At 34.6% G+C, this 21,744-nt stretch overlaps 1 protein-coding gene across 1 annotated transcript in view; it reads right to left on the minus strand.

Annotated features, from left to right (window-relative positions):
* Positions 1-21,744, minus strand: part of GPR123 (G protein-coupled receptor 123) — a 211,493-nt gene that overhangs the window by 44,235 nt on the left and 145,514 nt on the right. The window contains exons 12-13 of the mRNA XM_010000051.1: positions 3,555-3,762; positions 2,425-2,633 (exon numbers count right to left, since the gene is read on the minus strand). Of these exons, the coding sequence (XP_009998353.1) occupies positions 2,425-2,633; positions 3,555-3,762 (417 nt within the window). The remainder of the gene's footprint in view (positions 1-2,424; positions 2,634-3,554; positions 3,763-21,744) is intronic.

Consider the following 21,744-nt stretch of genomic DNA (forward strand, 5'->3'; position numbering starts at 1 on the left):
ATACTATTTAAAAAGATGGCAAATCTGAATATGTGTAGCTATAAAATGGACAGTTGGATGAACTGAGGCTTCTACTTCATCTTGTTCCACAGCAGAATATGCATCATTTTGATGGTAATATAAACCTTCATCACTGTTGCTTTCTTGCTGCTCTTCAGTTTACAGATGCTACTTTAGTTTTCTGCTTTTACCCCAAAACATAATAATCAATTATGAATTTGTATGGGTTAATAGATTAGAGAATTATAGATTAATAAGCTGTATCAAGATGATATAGCTAATTTTATTGGCTACATATCATGTGCTAGATATTCTGAATTTGCTGTCAGTTTGTTAGTATTTTAAAATTTATTAGGCAGTCAGGTGTCAATTAAGAAGATACACATAGGCACTTTTTTTTGTTCATATTGTAAGTTTATAGCTAAGTAGAACAATAAAATATTTTTCATTTATGGTATGAGAATTGAACTGGCCAGAAAAGTGTACTCTCTATCAAATAAAAAAATCTCTGACTTTTTCCCTGACAAAACACTAATTAAGAAACAACACTTGAAAGAAAATGATTGCACATAATGAAGCTACAAAAGTTTTCCAATAGCTGTTTAGATAGACAGCTGTTGGAAGACATACCTGAGTGTATGTGAGTATATAGGTACTAAAATTACTTAAAGTCAGGCATCTCTTTTCTTAAAAGTGACAGCAAAACATAACCCAAAGAACATATCGCCTTTGCTACCATATCAATTGCAAAGCAAATGTAAGTCTAAGATTCAATTTGCTCATCTTGCACAGATAATGGAACATGCATAGGGAAAAAAAAAAAAAGTTGATTACCATAACAAAATAAACACAAGACCTAAACCAGAGTTACATATCAGATGCAAAAACTGCAGTAAAAAGGTGTCTTCATTGCCTTTATGGTTGTAGAAAAACTAATCTGCTACATCTTATCAGAGATAAATGTGCATTTAGCTTTATAAAGAAAAAATTAATTGTAGCCCTTACTTCAGCAAACAAAATGAAACTATGAAATTGGTTGTTTGCAAGCAATTAGCTAACATTTAATAACTACACAAAGTTTAAGAAGAACAGGCTGCACCCAAAGAGTTGAAGGAGGAGGAAGCCATTTTGGGTGTGGCATCTGCAAAGTCAACAGGTGCTTTCTTTAATTAATTTAGAAAGACATCCTGAAATCAAAAGTATGTTTCACATCCTGGGAAAAAAGTGGCTGGTGGGAAAAAAGGGAACTCATAGAACCCGAAGAAAATTATGTATACTTGATGTCGTCAAATCTTAGGAACAGCTCTTAAATTCTGAAAAATAGTCAAGTAACTCTGAGGAAAATCAATTCTTACGAAGTGAACAATAATATCTGCATTTAACTCGTGGGTGCCACAGCCTTGTGCTATGATTGGCTGCCATCTGGACTCCATCTGACAGCAGCAGATTGGTATTCTCTGCACACGTCCTCACAATTCCTGTCGCCTATGTTTGCTGTCTCTTAGACATACACACAATACATTATTTACTCAACTATAAACATTTCTGTAACGTACACATGCAAAATCTACAGTGCAATAATGCACCAGCATTCAGGATCAATCTGGTATTAATAGTACACATTAGGCTAATCTTTTTACGACTGGTTAAATAATATTTTTAATGGTACAAACATTTTCACACCTATGTATATTAGAAACATTTCCTTTTTTGTTTGCTTGTCTTTGTTCCCTGAGTAATAGCAGCTCAGTATTGCATGCAAAATATTTTTCTCTCATGAAGGTAACTTTCTGTTAAGCAGGATAGTTGAATAACTGGAATTGGAACTGTGACTGAGAACAGACGAAAGCAGGCTGATGTGCTAGCACTGCACAGAAATATTTTTCTTCAAGAAGAGCAATTTCAGCATTGGTACAAACTAAAATTCCTACAGCATCAACAATGACGGCACTGTCCGTACTTATAAAAGAACAGAAGATGTTATTCCTCTCCATTTATTAAATGATTCAACATTGCAGTATGTCTGCAACTAATTAGTATGATCAACACAGTGCAGGGCAGGAACAAAAGCAGACCAGCCTCTGAGATGTGCTGATGTAAAGCACACAGGAGTATACATTTTGAAACCATGTCCTATAATTTATAACCATTACATACTAATTGTTCTTTGATGGAACAGTCATTTGTTAAATGGAATTTAGTGCCATTTCTGATCATATCTGTCTCTGAATATTCAAACTGACCAGCAGGTTTATTCACTTACTAACAGTTAAATAACTTACTTTAAGACTGTGTAATACTAAACATTGTAGAAAACAGAAGGTCAGTTACTGACAAGAATGATACAGATACATGTAAAAAGAACACAAGACAAATGGCAAAACAGAGAGAAGTATAGGTATATTTGCTAAGTCATATACTTACCATTAGCACTGCAAAGTTACTGAAGTGTGTACTCTGAATGGTGGTAATATTGCCTGCAGAACTAATTATGTGGCACCCTTCTCCCCACCAGCCTCCATGTCCATCTAGAAGGTCAAAATCCCAGAAGGCTGCAATGGGGTCTATACCCTGTGCGAAGTGCCTCAAGCCTATAGTAAGAGGGCTGGTGAGATTTCCAAAACTGCACCCATCTGCAAAAGCAACAAACAGAATCAGAGAGATGGAGTGGATGATGAATGCTGTGTAAAGAGATCAGATACACTAAACTATGGGGGAAAAAAAGCAATAGACATACTCTTAATGGTCAAAATCAAAGGTAGAGCTCGCATTTGGGAAAGTTTGCAACAGTATAAATAAATCTGCACATTTCAGTCCCATAATGTGTCCAAATGATCTAATTATCCTTCACAAAGAAGATTTTTTTGGTTTCCGATTCTTCTGTTAATGCCTGGTGTTACACTCTTGCCAATGTAACTGCAGAAATGCCTCAGTTTTGTGGTATGATTAATAGCTGAGACAATTCTGCACTTTGAAAGTCACATTTAAGCATTTTTAAAAATGTTAATAGAAATGTGAACACTATTCAGTATGAAATAAAATTAGTAAAATTGCCTGGGTGAATAATTAATCAAAATAATTATTCACTAGCGCATACAATGTATTACATTTTGACAAAATCCTTTAACGACACTTGGTTTATATCCATTGTATCAGAAAGTATACTGGTGAGTACTGAAACATGCAACAGGGCACTACTCCCACTCCTAAAGCATTATTTTCACCACTATCTAGGATGTTAAAATTGTAATTTTCATTGTAGAGTAAAACAAGGTTCTTTTCTATAGAAACATGCTTTAAGAAATAAGCATCTGTAACCACACTGTCAACAAACAGTAGTGTAAAATTTGCATTCTTGTCATACAGCAAGTGCATTTCTTTATTTACAGGATAATTTTAATAAAATCATGCCAATAGGAACAACTGTAAACATTAGTATTAAAGGAGGAGACCGTTTCCAGGCTTTCAGCACAATGTATACTCCTCTATTCTTTCCATAATCAAGTATACTGTAGCTTTTAGATTAAAGGAAATAATGCATAACAGCTCCTCACCTATTTTAGCAAAAACAGCTGGTGTGGCAACCGTCCTACGTTTCCCATCATCTGCAAGATTCGATGAGTTTCCTGTGCTAGGAAAGAGTTTTCCATTCCGAAAGACAATAAACTGTAGCTTGCAAGTGGAGTTATCAACAGATTGCCAGGCTGAAGACTGAGAGAAGACAGACTGTGGCAAATGAACTGAAGCTACTGCTACAGCATTCTGTACAATGAGAAAAAAAGAGAAAGATTTAAAATGCAAATCGCAACAGGGTTGCTTTCGTGATGTTTTAAACTCCTGTGCAAGAAATGTATGCTGCCTTCCTTTTCCAGCAGACTGGAAGCAACCAAAGAAGCACGAGCTGTAACCATGGGAATAGGATCGGTACAGTGCATATTAAAAGGGAAAGCGTTTTGATTGAATGTGAGAGTCTATATGGTCAAGCTCCCTGCTGCAGAGGTGAGAATGGTTCTTACCGTGCCTGCTAGAGGGTCCATCAACACTGCAGATCTGATTTAAAGAGACAACCTCTACCAGGTTTTCTCCTTCACTTAAAACAGAATCAGACAACTTGCATTAAAACATTTCTCCAAAAGGGTACTTCAAGAGTATAAAAATAATTTTATTAATATAAAGAATTACATCAGCAGAGAACTGCAAGTGCAGTAAACAATACATTGTATGAATATGCTTTTTTTTTTCTTCATATAAGGAAAATCAATTAACTCTGTGTTTTAGTAATGCAGGATTTAAAAATATTACAAGCACTAATGCAACAGAAGAAAACAAGACGGCACTAGGAGAAAATGAATGAATGCTGTCAGATCACTATAACAGCTTTGAGATGTGTGTTATACACCCTTTCACAAGCAGATGCTTCCCTTAGAGCAGACCTATGAAATGCATGAAACGTTACGCTTTGAGGACTTCACTCATCAAGCATTTTTTTCCTACCAAAGTAGCAAGTTAATCATTAAAGACTGAGACATTTACAAGAAGAAAAAAGAAAAAAAGAAAAAAGAAAAAAGAAAAAAAGATGAGTAATTGGAAAATAAACAGGGAGTCCTGAGCCTTGAAATGAAAAGTGTACGTATTTAAAAACAAACAAACTACAAAATGTTCTGTCCTGAGCCTTGAAGTGAAAAGTGTATGTATTTAAAAACAAACAAACTACAAAATGTTCTAATTTGCATTTTCCCCAAGGGCAAAGTATAGCTTCTGTGCACATAATTTACATAGATTATCACACAGTTTACTCATAGTACATGTGCGCTACCTCTTTGAGAAGTAAAACAATAATCTTCACAATCATATAAACAAACATGACATTAATATATGTCCATATGCTGGGAGAAATACACATCATAAATAAAATGTAGAAAAGAGAGCAGTGAATTAAAATGAATATGAGAAGCATTTAGTGACCTCAGGATAAATATGGGAGAAAAGCATGAGTTGTCTGTCATGTCATTGGGATGCTTAAATATGGAGGCTTAAAATGCTTCTGTACATTTTCTCTTTATTACCATTTATATTTTGGAAAGGTTTTGCAATGTTAGCAATAAAAAAAACCCACAAAAATTAATTTTTAAAATAAATATTCTATCTAGGTGATGTCACTTAATAAAAATACTCTGGAGAAACAGAGGCCACTGCCTAGTTCACCAAAGTGGTCATAATTGCTTTATCTTATGCTTCTGAAAAAGATATATTTTACTCTATGATACTCCAAACTATCTGTATATCCTGAACCTCTGATGCCTTTTTGGCGATAAAATTGTTATCAATAAGTGCATACAGAAATTTTTAGAAGTGTCATTTGTCAAACCCCAGATCACTCTTAAGGACTTATCTGAAGATACACAGAAGCGTAAGAGAAGTTACAGTGTGATATTTATATTTGGTTACTATTCTGTGTTGGAAAAAGTAGCAACAATGACATATTAAATTACACTAATTACTTATTACACACAAAAAGAGAAAGCTAGAAGCATCTGAAGAAGCTTATGATAATGAAACCAACAGCTGAAGGCTCAGGGATAAGCAACCACGTGTTGTGACTTGACAAAAGCAGTCCTACACAGGACAGGGAAAACAACAGGTTTATAGCACTTTTGCTATGAGGGGAAACTGTCTAATTCATTGTGATTCTCTAATTTCTTCTCCATTGGGACTTCCTGATACCAATGGGAAAAAGAAACAGCGCAGCCAGAGCTTAGCTGTGAGAGTGGGGAGGTGCAGAGGAAAGGCTGCACAAATCTGAAGCACAGAGGGCTGGCATGCAGGCATGATAGCAGGGCAGAGCTGGGGAAAGACCAAGGTGATGCCCACACCTCATCTCCTCACTGTTGCCCTGTCTCTGCCCACATAAAGACCCTCAACTACATAGCATAAAGGAAAGGAATCTCATCACAGTGTCCCATGTTTTACCCACAGAGTACAGCTTCCCCTGAGAGAGGCAAAGTCAAATGTAGTGAAGAAAAGCTCTACATAGGCTCCAAATGGATTTAATGTGGACTGGTCACACTTCTTGGGCTGAGTAAATCTCACATGTGCAGCAACATCAAATCACTTACATGATAAAAAAGACACATTTACAGAAAATTATTTCCACATTAGAAGAGTGTTTTTCTCTACTGGTCTCCTCAAAATATACCAAGAAGGTACCCATAGCATTAATTAGTTAATAATCTTGGCTAAATAACATCTACAATCACTTCCTGGAATATAATTTAATTGTGAATACTGCCCTGTGCATACCTGTTATTTCCAGGAATTTGTTTTGAGTGCAGGCAGTCTGGTGGAGCAATGGGAAAAGGGATTTTGAAGTATACTATGAGCAATGGGAAAAGGGACAGTGTTGTTCCTTGACTGGACAAACGTACACAAAGTCAAACTATTTGCTGCTTATAAAATATTTACTTTATGTAGAAATTCCTCAGAATTAAACAACATGCCTGCCAACAAGCATCTGTGCTAGGCTATTAATGAAAAATGAGAGTGCCCACACATTCACAGTGCTATTTAAAAATATGAATAAATATTTGTGAACAATTTTTACATCTAAGATATGTGAGAGTCTTCTTTTCAATAACGTTAGTCATTTTTCACAGAAGAGGGATAATCTGAGTGCTCAGGCAATCCCTTTTATTGTAGTAGAAGATCCTGACTGGAGATCCTGACTGGAGGCTCAGTCTTGGATTCTTCTAACCTTGTGCATGCTGATGAATTAATCAGCTCCCCACTCTTGCCTCAGTTTCCCTCTCACTTGGTAAAATAAGTAAGGTGTTATTTCTTTTGCTTTGTCAGGTGCTCCAGGGGCCAGAGATGAAACACAATATGGGAACAATTACTAGAACCAACAACTGTAACATCACATTTTGAGTGTATGTGTTTCAGACGTTTCCAAATCCACATAAACCATCTAATTTTAAAAAAATTTATTTGGACACCATATCACCAAATCACATAAGAACTGACATTTTTGAGCTTACTTGTGGCAGCTGCTCCACCTCTAAGGGGGAGAAAACACTAGAGACAGAATCACCATCAGGTATCCTGTGTGGAAGATGTAGCTTTGTGATGACACAGGTCAGCACCAGCATTTCATATTTTCCCTGGAAAGATTTAGAGTCTGTGTCAGCAGTTTACTAGTTAGGATTTAAACATTCTGTGAACATTTTCAAAACAGAATGTCAATAATCTTTTCATTACTCCATTTAATTTTAGTCCTACTAAGTGAATTGGATTGTCGTTCATTATAAAAAAACAAATCTTGAACAAACATACTGTAGATTTTTCTAAGGAATATTTTTCTGCTAAAAAATGCCAACATTTTAAAATGAAAGTTATGCATGAGATCCACCCATTTGTGTACAAATATGATAAAAACAATGCAAATTTCATTATCTCCTAGTTATCTTCTATATAATCTGCCCAAGTACTGAAAAATCTGCTGGGTGTCCTGCAACTAAGGAAAGAGAGCTTAGCAGCTCTAAACCAGCTCTGAGGATTTTCTGGGAGGGCTCCTAGAAATCCTGGCTTCCAAGACTTTTTGGAACTTGGGAAACTTGCCAAAAAGACATGCAAAAGGTTGTTTTGAATACTCAGAATCTGAATTTGGAGAGTTTTGTAAGTAATTTTGAAGTTTTTTGTTGTTTGTTTTGGTTTTTTTTCATTTCAGAGGTTTTTTTGTGTGTGTTGAAATTTTCAAAATATCTGAGGAACATGAACAGCACAAGTAAATTCAGCTGGATCCCAAAAGGTTGTAAATCTGAAATGGAAAACCTAATTCTAAAGAGGAAACTGTCCTCAGGATTGAGAGAGCATGGACTCTTGACAGTTTTGCAGCTCATGCATGTATGACCCTTATTAAAACATTTTAAGGAAAAAAAAAGAAAGATTTAAAGTGAAGTTTTTCTCAAGGCCATTTTATTCTGGACAGCAGTGTATTCTCTATAACCAATGCTAGCATTTACAAGGAGTTTTTAAGTGTTTAGGGAAGACAGCCTCTTGCCTTGGGTGCCTTTGTGATATAAGCACTTCCACTTTCACAATTCTTTAAAGAGACCTGTTTCCATATTCAACATCTCTTCCCCATGACCTTGTTCTACATGTCTAAAATTTAGCATAATATTCCAAAACCATACGTATTACTAGACAACCATTATCAAGAAATATACTTGGTCCACTGCAAAAGGATATAAACCAAATTACTTTCAGCAGCTCTTCCCTGCGTATGCCTTGATACTGGATTGATTTTGAGTTCAAGCACAGTATTTGTTTGAGATAAAATAGATTTTGTAGGAAGGCCTCCAATTCTCAGCTCTTAGAACAGTCATAAGGTATATTTTTTCAGTTTTTAATATCCTTAACTCAAAACCCAGCATCCTAACAAGGGGTCAGAAGAAAACTGGAGGGGGAAAAAAAACCCCAAACAAAAAACAGAGTAAATGAAGTCACCTTAACACCAGGTAGAGAACTGGAAAAGTATCTCCACTGCTTCCAGATTTTGAAGTATACAATGAGCTGCTTTATAGATTCAGATGGAAGATGGCATGTATATTAAAGATCTAAGGGTGCAGCCAAGGTAGGCACAAGCTATATAAAGTGACAGTAGCAGTAAAGAAAAAGGCAGAAACTAAGCTCTAGAGGTAATAGCCTATATTACCAAATTTCTATTGACTAAGACATCAGTGTGGCCATTGTAATAAAATAAAGAAAATAAAATATTTATACAGATACAATAGATTTTATTTAGGCCCTCAAACAAGACAGTAGCTCCTTAGAAGCAACAACTGAAGATTTTAGTTTGGAGTTTACATTAAAGGTTTGGCAGTTAACGTCACAAAAAAAGTGCAAAACAGTTTTTTCCAGCTGCCTCTCCTGGTAGATACTTAAAATAACATTCCTTTGGAATTATCTCAGCACATAACGTATGAGGTAAGTACAGGCATTTGGCCCAGCACTGTGAAGCTTTAGGTAGACTGTACATGAGAAGTGATCTCTTTTTCTAGTATGAAAAGTAGTAACGAAAAAGCTCCAAAATTTAGAGTACTGGGGAAAGTGCCAAATAAATACTTTGTAAAAATAAAGGAAACAATGCCAGTTTGAAGCAACATGGTTATACAAGACACATAATAACAAACAACTTGATAGGACCTAAAAAAGGTGAGATGGAATTTTTGGCTTCTGATTTGTCACAGTTTAACTACCCCTTTTTAGACTGCTGTTTAAATACAGGTCTGGAAAGACTCAGAGGTGACTAGCAAATGAAAAGCAAATTTTATATAAATTCCTATGGAGAACTGAAGAAGTACCTCCAAAAATGCAACATAAAATCACCTGGCTATTGAGATGAAATTGCTAAGTATGTTAGGATTATTATGTGATAAAGTCATTATGTGCTAATGCTGCAGTCCACATCCATCTCAATATCTGGAAACCTAGGTACGGAGTCTAAGACATCTTTGTTCTAGTTAGGCACAAATGCTGTTTTAATGCACAGTGAAATGCAAATTGCAAGTAAAAAGTACAAAACCATCTTAATATGTGTTTAAAGTTTTCACTAATTAATAATAAAGGTTTCCTAGACTCATGCTATAGAAATTTTAGATTTAGCAAGTAGTATGGACATTTTGGAAAAGCTATCAACACAAAATAACCTTGCAAACCTGGTCATCAGTTAGCCCTCCCTAGTAAAAGTAAAAAATAAGTATATTCTCCACATTAGAATGTTGTATGTCAAATTTTAAAACTTGGCAAACTCAGAAAATTAACTGACAAAAGTTAACAAAGTTAACTTACAAGACCAGGAACAGATTAGCAGATCAAAAAAAAGGTCAATGACTGTAATCTGAAAGCCTATGAAAAGGAAAAAAGCCAACCATTGAGCAGTGAAACATAAGAGTATTTTGAGTTTCAAGAAATGGATGGATACACTGGTGATCACCAAACATTCTTTACATACAGTGGTAAGTTCTTCAGATCTATATTAAAAAAATGCTGGGATCAACTATGAGAATGAAAATTCAAAAATTAACACAAATGTCAAAGTACAATCCAGTAAGACCTGAATATTGTTGTACAAATATTTGAAAGAACTGATACATTAAATCAAGGGATGATTATATTTTCTTAGGAATCTACTGAGTTGGTCATAGACCAATGACAACTGCTCTGTAAAACAATCTATGGTTAGGGTGAATGAGTGAACCAAGTTTGGCATGGAGGTAATGGTATAGAGCTATGCATGAATAAACAACTTTAATGCACAGTTTACAACATTACTCACAGCTCCTGCTGCTGCAATATTTAACTCCATCTGTGTCCAAAGACAGGCTGTTTTTAATGAGTTCAAAAGAGTTGACTGGTAAATTGCATGAAAATGTTGTCTTTAGACACTACTAGATGGATCATTATGCCATTGCTTCTTTTTTCCAGTCAGTCATTGAAGGTTTTTTTTGGTTTTGTTTGGTTTTGTATGATTGTTTGTTTTTTGTTGTCTTTGTTTGGCTTTTTTGTGCTTTTTTTTTTTTTTATGAAAACAAAAATGTGCAGAATCCTACAACAACTGAACTGCTAATCTACTATCATGAAGGAAAAAGAGAAAAAAAAAGTCAATGAAAAAAAATAACACAAAGGGAGAGAGGATAGGTTTACCAAAAGTAAATGATGCCAGAGCCACAATAGTCTTCTTTGTTTTTTCTAGACAAAGCAATATAATTAATCTAATTTCTTTGGTCTTAAATAAAGCTTTGCATGTTAGGTAGAAAACTGCTCACTGAGTGAGATATTGAAAATTTTGATCAGCTGGGCTCAAGTAAAATCAGTCCAGAATAGATGTAAACAATAATTAATAAGGTCAACATTAGAATGAATAATTTATTTCACAACTGCATGGTGAAAGAGTTTAGATTTGTTACCTGTGCCTGCTGTCTTTAAAAATACCATATGAATAGCATCTAGGGAGGAAGAAGAGTTATGGGAGCAAACAGCTGGCATACGAGGACAAACAAGACATAGGTCAAGAGCAAAAATGCTGACTTAAAAGCATGAAAATGTTTCCTAGCCTTAATAAAAGAGAGGAAAGGATGGCTTTTAAATATTATGGACACACACAGAAAATTTACCTACTTTTGAGAGAGCATTTGAAAACTTTATGATATATTTATACAATGTGGTTTGAAGAGTTTTGGTTTATTTCTCTGTTTTACAAGAAGTATCTAAAATTCCATTTGCAAACTCATGAATTTCCTGAAAAAAAGGAGTTTCTGAACCTCCTACTTCTCACATCTGCAGTGTACAGTTAACAGAGTTAACAAAAAATCTCACTAGGAAGAAAAGAGTTAAAAAAACTATATAGTTATGGTAGATTCATGTGACTAAGATCTGCAACCGAAGAACATGCATCATGGAAATGATATTACAATTTTTTTGAGAAACAAGAAAAAATGCTGCACATATATCAGAGGTGCAGACAGCAAACTTGAAAACTGAGCCATGTATTCTAGAAATCTTAAAAGTCTAAAAATAGAAAAGTTAAACATGGATCTCACATGGAATAATAAAAAATTAAGATAGAAGCATATTTCTATTTATTATCTTCCTACTGTTTGTCCTTAAAATTGAAGAGAACTTTAGTGCTTAAATTACAAGAGCTTTGTCTGCTATATCGTGTGACGGTCAAGACAGGAATTCCCATTAAAGATAACTGTCAACTACTGACACTCAGATGAAAATTCCTAATACAGAATCACATAAAAATTGAATCACTCTAATAACTACATTACTATTCCTAAACACGAATCTGGGTTTACTGTACCTAAAACAGAATAAAAATGAAAGTATCCTTCATTTGGGGTAGCACCCACAGTAGCACTACCAGGCAATCTTATGGCTCCAAAGAAAAGACAAAATCTTTTCTTTACACTGTTGGATCAGCTACAAACCTCCCATACACTCAGGCTGCATCTATAGGTAGGGCCATAATACTTAACTCTGATATCATGGTGACTTCAAATAAAGCCTTTGAAGCAATTTAAATATGGGGTGAAACATGATTCTGCCAAAGCCTCAGAAAACAAAAAGAATCTGCAGACAGTCTAAAACATTATTGCTCCAGAAGCTACAATGTAAGAAAACAAGGATTAAGAATCAGATTTGTAAATTATTTACCGCTTATAATTTGTTAGTATACTTTCTGTGTATTCTGAAATTCCACGTCAGCAATGTCATTTTAAAATTTCCAAGTTTTACCCAGTTTTCACCTTCCATGGTAATTTATCTTTTGTCCAAATGTCAACAACAGAAAATACACTGTAAAGCACAGTGAAAATCAATAATTAGGGAACAACCTCATATAAATTGAATTCTATAGAAGAAACACAACATTATTTTTTTAAAAAGTATTAATAGTTTTTCTATTTGAATTGGATCAAGTTTTTATCTTAAGGAGCTTTTTGGATTTTTCAGACAGTGCTACACGACTGCTTCAATTCAGGATTCCTATTGAAAGTCAAGCAGAGTACACAATAGGCTTGTTATAATGCAGAAAGTTATTGCAGAGAATGCACAAAGGAGGTCTTCCTGGAAGTGTAGGAGTTCTTAAGGTGGCTTATGTTTTCAAGTGGAATGTAGAGGGCTTTTTTTGGCGGAAGATCCTTGACATTTTAAAGGATTTTGGACACAGCCCAAAATTCAAGCTGTAACTTTCTTTTGTTTTCCTCTGGACATACAGAGACTCACTGCAGTTTCATTTCTAAAAAGGATGGCTTCTGGCAGTGCACTCTACAGGAAGTCTCACCCTCTCAGGAGTTTGGTTCACTGGGCCCTTCAGGGATGCATTAGCTCCTAGAAATACTACATTTTCCTCAGAGCAGCCTGGGAGAATGGAGTTTTTTTGCTTTTTCTTTAGAAGATCAGCTCTTCTTTAGGCATTAAATATGTGAGAACTTTCTGCAAAGATGACAGGCATATTCTATTTCATTGTGACATGGATGAGACTGGTCTTAATTGTTGCAGATGCACGCAGGGAATCGGATGGGCGTATACTAAATTGCTAGAATTTTAAAATGTAAAGTCACAAAAAATAATCTTGTTAGCTGTCTAGGTGGAAACATTCTGCTACATAATTACAAAGCCTTTATCATGGTTCCTAGATAGGGTATAATAATTATACAAAAGACCTAACTAACCAAATACCTTCTACAGCTTATTGACCACTGAATTCAACTATACAACTACTACCACTTTAGAGGAAGGAATGATGTGAATTCTAGCTTCAGGTTCCTGGCATACACAAGTTTTTTTGCTATGACCACTTTCAACTTATTTTTTGACCTAGGCCTCAAATCAGTCTTTACTTTCTGCATGGTCTATAGCTCAGTAATTATCATACATAAGAAACCATTAAGACTGAGAACCAAGATAATACTTCCAACTACTCACACGTATTTCTAAAGTTGGAAAACACAATCTGATTAAAAGGGATAACAGGTGGTTTATACACATAAGAAAGATTGCTCTGTACTAAATTCATATGCATTTTAATAGAGTGTAATATATACCATTACAGATTTTATGCTTTTTCTAAAGTCTTAGATAATTTGTGTATAGTCATTTATTGAATATGAGTACACAGTGGAGCAAACATTGGGTAATACAGTAATTCAAAATGACTGAATATTGCAACTATTTAATCATACTAGATGACAGCATTTCTAATTTCACTGATGTGGTATTCACACTTAGTTAAGCTAGATAAATATAAAGTCCATTGAGTAACGTAAGCAGAATTTAGTGAAAAAGATTAATTCAGGAAAAAATAATAAACTATTTTGATACCATTTTCCTGAGGCAAAGAAAGCTTCTACATTGCATATGCTGTACAGAAGCTCAAGGATTTAGTGTTTTTTCTGATGCTGCCTTTTCATAAAAATGACTGCAATGAAATGCTGACATTGCTGCTTGATGACTACTGAAATACTGCCCCTGTCTGATAATGGAGGAAAGCTGAAACTGCTGAAAATAATTTTAGCAATCTAGTCCTTTAGGAAGTGAATTTAAAAGTTCCACACCATGAAATGATTCAATATTCTGCAGATCATCTCAGGAATTATCCCTATTGCCTACAGCCATTAAACATTTCAAACCCATCATCACTTTTGAAAGCCATAACTTGGGCAAGGCTCTAGTCAAATCAAGTTTTGTAGCTCAGCTTCTACAAAGCACTGATGACCTTCTTCTGCCTAAGATTTCAGAATAGTAACATACATTATCAGTTCTTGTCATCAGTCATCACTGCATGAAAACTCATAGTTTATATTGGGTGAGGATGGTTTTATATTTCTGAACCATATACAATGTATTGCTCTCACTCAAGCAAGCACCTTTGAGATGCCGAAGAAGGTCTTCTTGAGACTTCCTGCAGTGCACGAACCCAACTGAGCTCTGAATGAACACCAGGAGCACTCCCTCACTCCCATTCAGTCACTGTTCAGAATGATGATTTTCAATAGAACATATTTCTAATGTAATAGATTCCTTAAATACCCAGATGCTGAAGTTAGACGGATGAAACTTGGATAGCAGGAAATTAGGTCTGAAAACTAGGAACTTCCATCAGGCTGCCTTCCCCATTTCTTAGATCAAACAAAAGAAGATAACAACTGACTTGGTTCTTCCAAGTGCAAAGCTGCTTTCAGTTTGCAATATACTACAGGAGTGGATGGGAAAGAACAGCCTTTTTGTTTTGCTTGTGAGTTTTGAATGAACACAAGTTTTCAATATTAGTGCTGCAGGGTCTGTATACTGAAAAAGCAACAGCAACATGTTCATTACAAATAGCAGTCTATTTGCCATGAAATGTTCACTTTCTAAATCTTGGAAACTAGTTATATAAGCAGTAAATCTGCAATTTAATAAGTAGAAAATGAATTGGGTTTATATTGTTATATGTAAGGATTTGCAATGGTTTGAATATTTTTTGATCTTCCCCTCTTGCTCTACTGATTTTCTAGTCTTTTTCAGTAAAGGTCAGTTCTTCTGGCATTAGTATATTTAATGTGTTCACAAATTTCTACCAAAAGTCTTTACTCTAAAGGGCTTCATTTTATCAGTCAGACACATCAACAGTGTGTATAATACAGACCTTCTCCAGGGCTTCCACTGCCAAATTTGACTAATATATTTTTTTTTCCCAAGTGTGTGATCATTGCTGAATCACTTCCAAATTCCTATTAAATGGATATACCTTTATTTTAGGCAGTAGTACAGCTCATTTTATAACATAAAAACTTAAAATGTTCACCATTTCACTATAGTCCAGACTTCCCAGATTTTCTTCCTGTATTAAATAAGGTGGGAATACTGTGCTGAATCAATCCTGCACATGCATTTCTGGACTCTTACTACTGCTACTACCAGATGCTGGTATGAGTACCTGAGAGCAGGAATTAATTATGCAGCAGCTAGGATGTGAAAGAAATGTGCTCAAGGAGGGAAAGGGAAAGAAAATCAATAGAGAAAAAAATTGAGTCTCTCATGCCAACTGAAGGACTAACATCATGTACAAAATTAATAACTAACATTATTAGCTGAAAGACAGTGTATTTGAGAAAAACTGGCAGAGTCCCAGATGGTCTATCTCAGCAGCAAGAGAGATTCAGGCTTTTTTGTAATCAGGAATTCTGAGTCTTGGAAGCTTTATATATCCACATCAATATGAAAGAGCACAGACTACTGAAAGCTGTATTCCCATTTTTCTTGGACTATTTTCTAACATAAGGATGAAGTATTTTATAGCAAGTATGAAGGTCTAGATAAAACTATAAAATACTAGTTTAGCAAACTAGATTTTGATCCCACTTGTCCAACAGCATTAATGTCTCAACTCTAACAGAATAAAATAGCTTCTCTCAATGCCTGTCTTCTTCTGTACATAAACACAATAAAATTTGATTGGCCACTTTTTGTTCTGCCACTCTAGATTTTGATATTCCCACATTTCTTCAATAGTTGAACAACAAAAAAAACAGTGACAAATTAATAAGAAAACCAAAATGTATTCTCTAGTTATAAACATCTTATAATCTTTCTCTTAATTTTATCACCTTGAGGCATGCACCAAAACCATAATCTCTGTATAATTTTTATGTTCTGTAGCTTTTTAGATTATTTCTTTTTAATGTCTCTGTTCATAAGCAATAAGCCAAAAATGATGCAGTCTGCATGTCTGAACATCATTTTTTTGTTTTGTAACCTTGACATAGAGAATGCAAGATACTTGTACTTGCTAAGCCATGGTCTATTCAGCATCATTGTGTTAACATTACTCACCAAGTGGAATTAAAAACTGCACTACAGTTACCATGACAACCAGCTGTCTCCCACATACAGCATCAGTTTGAATTTGTGCAGACCATTTATAACAATGACTTAAGTCAACAAATTCAGTATTACCCTAAGGCAAAAATCTGGTTTAAGAACAAATAAATATTTTTGCTTTAATAATATTACTCAGCTCAATACATTAATTCCAAGTATGACTTGGAAGATCTTCAGAGAGCTGCAGTGACTTTACTCAGTAATTAAAGGTGAATGGTAATCTTCTGGTCAATGTACAGTTGAGGACCACTGAAATTCTTCATGCAATGAACAAGTAAAAAGCAGTATTCAATAGGGTGTTCTATTATATGCAGTATTAAAAAATTTCTAGTCAATCATCTTTGTAAAACTGACTCAACATAGTAAGTAATGGAAGATGAACACCACACTCTTACATAGATTTTACACTTTAATTTTGAATTTATGGACTTTAAAATGTGCTGCTAAGAAGCAGCAGCATATGATTTGTTGTTCATTGCATATGGAGAACAGAAGGTGTAACATTCATAGAAGAGTTTGTGGGGAAAATACATTAGAATATTTATTTAATCATTTTCTAAAATTTACATTTGAATGATGCTGTTGATTACCTTGGGTAGTATCACTAACTTCATCAGTGTATGCTGTACAGATTCTTACTAGAAAATAAAGTGTAATACACATTCCTCCAAAAGAATCAGCCAGTAATTCTTCATTGGGAAAATAATCTGAAAATTAGAATATAAAGTGTGGGCTGGGGAATTCTAAAATAAGTTCCTTCTCTAGTAAACTTGCAGGGTCTTGTTTTTGTTTTGTTTTTAATAATCAGTTTAAATGCAAAGAGAAGGCCCAGTTGCTTTTGAAACATCTAACCAATAAAGGAGAGAGGGAACAGGAGTATATAAAATTTTTATAACATTTACATTGTCTAGTGAAACATCATACAATCTCACAGGTCATCAGTATGAAACAGCCACCTGGCAGTTTTCAGACCTTTTTGATCATCAAGCATGCTTTCAGCAAAGAACTTTTGGTTTGGATTGTCATTGCATAAACACATCACAGCGGTGATGGCCAGGTCTGCTTGCAGAACAGTAGGATGTTTTGTTACAAGGAGAGAGAAAACAAGAACCTTCATAACAACATAAGAATATATATAAATTGTGTGTTTGTATATTGAGCATGAGGAGAAAGGGGAAAGAAAATGCTGAAAAAAAGGACAGTTAAGCTAAACTGTATGGTCAAAGGTAATAAAGTAATAACACTCTTTTTAATGCAGGAAAGTCCAATAAAATTCAAAGACAGAAAACTTAAACAGAGACTATATTTACTGAAGAAACTGCTAATGTTACAATTCAGTATGTAACATTAATGATGCATCCTACAGTCATTTTTCTGGAAGTGTCACAACCGACCATTACCATGTTATATGCATATATTATGCAGTATATACTACTTGTTGCATCACAGAAATTAAAAATACATCATATATTGGACAAATAAGTGTAATGAATTGAAAATTAAAACATCCAGAGGATCTGCTGCTATTCTAAGAAGTTTTAATCTGTGACAGAGAGCTACTGAATTCTAACCCTGAGGAAAATACATAATAGTTAAAAGTTTTAGCTTACCTAAAATTCTTTCAGTTTTAAGTGATTTCATTTATGTGGGAATGCTGCTCAGAAGACAAAGAAAAAAATAAATATAATCACAGAATCACATCTAAAAGGTTGGGGACGGAAGTAGCACAGAAATGCATTCAGTCCTGGATCACTGTGGACACATTTGTTATCAGTGACAGGCAATGTGAAACCAAGCACAAACTGAAATCAAACCAGTCTTTAAGGTTACGCTAAACTGAACTGACAGGAACACTACATGCAAGAAAGAAATAAATGGTTTTCTATATAGCACTTCGATCTTCAGCAATGGGTGTATATAATGTTTAAATGCAAAACCAGAACAATTCAAGGCAAAAAAAGACTACAGATTTGTACCACTTGCATTGCACTACTCAATAACAGCTCTCACTTTATACAAACTTATGCTTCCTTCTGTGACTCTGGTCTCTCCTAGTTCTCAAGAGTAATTGATACCAGTCTTCTCTTAAGCCTCAAAAGCCAGCTAAAACAGGGCCCTTGCTCTTCCCAACCCAAGGGTTCCCAAGGGTTATCCCTCTTCTTTTTTTTTTTTCCTTACTGTCTCATCATTTGGCTTGTAACACGTAATTTCACCTGTTGTCTCATTAAAGGATGACTATCTGAACTGGAATTGAACAGCTTCCCAAACCAAAGGGAATCAAGAAACCTAAAATGAGATTGAAAGCTGCATTTCTGGACTGTAATCTCTACTAGTACAAACCCTGAAATAGATCTCAAGCAGGCAATCAAAATCCACTGAAAAAAAAAGTAAGAGAAAGAAATGGGGAGAAATGTGTGGCTCCCCAGATGGTAAAGGGACAGCTGATCTGATCTGCCTGTGAGAATGATTTTATTAGAATGTGACATTCTGACACAGTATCTTGTACCTTACAAATTTGGTGACTGCCTCACTGAGCTCTTGTTTAAACACTCTTTTCAGAAGAAATTCAGCCCACTTTTCTAGCAAATGTGCTAGAACTGCTACATTTAGCTTTAGATGGAAGAACTTGGCTGAGGGAAGGGGAAGCAAGCTTGCTACTCTCCACAAGTAACGTCATAGTCTGGCTTTAGGACACATGCAGGATAGCATTTGGAAAGGCCTAGTTAAAAGCTGGAGCAAAACCCCAAAAGCAGCTTAATTCTGTTACTTCTGATTTAGATGTGCAAAAAACAACAAAAAGGTCTTTCCCCAGAACACATAGTTCAATTAGAAGGAATAGCATTAGTTTATTTGAATAATAAGGAGTGGAGAGCTAATGCTTGACACACCAGCAGTTTTTCACCTTGCAGGAAACTTCTAGATTTGTTTCTGAGGCCCAAACCCAGCAACCCTTGATAATTCAAAAACTGAAAAGACTTTCAATGACCTGAGTTTTTGTCCTCACTCTATTTCCACTAGTATTGTTATAGCACTTTCAGCAAGCAGACATTTGAATAACTCTTATCTACAGAGGCTGGCACTTCCTCTTCAAATACAAATATGCTAACAAAAATATATTGCTATTTTCATTCTTGATTAACTGCTAAAGTAGACAGAGCATCTCAATTCCACTGTCATTTTCAGCAGTTAACCTCTTCTCAGCTATGCATAAAGGAATGAATACAATTTCAACTGGCAATTCAACTCATACAGTGAAAATAAGATTTTCTGTTATGGAGATAATAAAATAGGATATTTTTGAGACTTGGCTGACTGAAGCAATTAAGCCAATTCCAACTTTGTGTTTTAGGTAGGTGACTACATAATGAACTGAGAGCTCCTGAGGTAAGTCCATAATTATCTAAGGTAGAGAGAAGTGGACAGTAAAATTGAGTCTGCAGGCAAGAATTGTTGTATGTACCAATTTGAATAGCTAAAGCAAAATTTTTGCTTTATCTTTACTCATTTCACAGATAGTTTAGAACAGGATGTTGTAAGGGGCTACAAAGTATTTATAAAAGTGTCCTTTTTTTTCTTCTTAGGCTTCTATAAGCTTTTTTCATTCATGATTTTCAGAAAAAAAAGTATCAGAATTTGTCCCCTTTTCAAGAGTTAATGTGTCTTTACAATCTAATATTGTACACAGTGCTCTTCTGCTACTTTAAACACTTATTATATTTTTGTTTGTTATGGTTAGCATAAAATCTCCCCCATAATGTAAAATATTTGTTTCCATGCAGCTCAGAGACACTTGCTCCATAGCTTGCTGTCTTGCAGCAATCATCTCCAAATAAAGGTGCTGCAACAAATGAATACCAATGAGGAATTCCATATATTGATCCTTTTTCTAAAATATATTTTCTCTTTTTTTCCTCTGAGAACAAGGTCTGAAATATTTACAATACTATCGATGTGTACTCATGTTTTCATTTTGAAGCACTAAAACACATAGATATCTAAGACTTTTACTTTTTATGAATGGAGACAAAGTCTCAAACCAGTGAAAACATATTTTATGAAATTTGAGTCTGAATTTTCAGTGAAGCAAACACCCATCATTGCACTTCTGCAATGACCTATTGTACATCAAACACCTATCTACCAGGGCAGTGTTCAGGCCTACAGGATGTACAAATCAGTGTGCATCTCATTAATGTAATGACTATATTATTCTTAATTATATTTCTTGAAAAAGATTAATCTTTTCATGTTCTAAAGTACATACACAAAGAATATGATTATATTTCTACTTAGATTGATTTCCATAATAATTTTTGATAAATGTATTGGTACAATTTATACTAATGCCTATAATTTGTGGTAGTTATTACAACAATTTTGACAGCTACAATAAACTTTACGCATTCTTTTCAGACAGTAAGGCTTCCTTAGAAACAATTCAATGAATAAAACAATTGTTTATGAAGTTAACACAGCATTATTTAGCAATAGATTTTTTAACCTGAAATTTTAAAAAATGTTACATGCAAGTCCTAGTCTATCACTTTAAAATGCATATAAGTAAACATTTGTACAAAATAGCATATTAAACATAAAACTAAAAGTTAAACAATAGGAAACCTGGAAAGAGTTGTTTTTTTTAATTGTAAAATAATTTCTTAGAATAGCTGAAAATGCATTTTTTTATACTCAACTAAGAAAAGCAACAGAGAAATATCCTGGATACATATTTGGCGTGTGCAATAGACATTTTGCAGTAACTTGAGACCCTGCTGAAGATATACCTTTAGCTTTAATCAAATAATATATGTGAATTGACACCAAGCAAAATCTTCAGCTAGATGTAACTCTGTCAGCTTCTGATTCACAAAAAAAGTTTAATTTTACAGTTTGCTGTATAGAACACACCCCTTCTGTTGAGCGTGGAGAGTCACACTGTGAACATTAATTGTCATTTGCCTGAATATACCTTGCAGAAACAATATCATCTGACAAAATGAATGGAATGTGTGCAAATTAATCCATACCCATTGTTTTAAAGAGACAGAAAATATGTAGTGTTCACTCAGGAAATACTGATTAATGGCACCTATATCATACTAACAGTTCAAGAAAGAATGCAGCTGATCATCAGCTACTAAAACCTACTTTGCTATCCTAATTTACAGCAGTTAAGGATTTGCTGCAGTCTCTTTTCTGCTTCTCAGTGAACACAGAAGAGCTTGTAAAAATATTGCATGATTTCAAATCCAGAATGTGTATTTGCACTTGAAGCAATTTTCAGCAACAAGTAGCATTGCTTATTTTGAACACTGAGGG

The sequence above is a fragment of the Chaetura pelagica genome, unplaced genomic scaffold (genome assembly GCF_000747805.2).
Source record: "Chaetura pelagica isolate M959 unplaced genomic scaffold, ChaPel_1.0 scaffold436, whole genome shotgun sequence".
NCBI lineage: Eukaryota > Metazoa > Chordata > Aves > Apodiformes > Apodidae > Chaetura > Chaetura pelagica.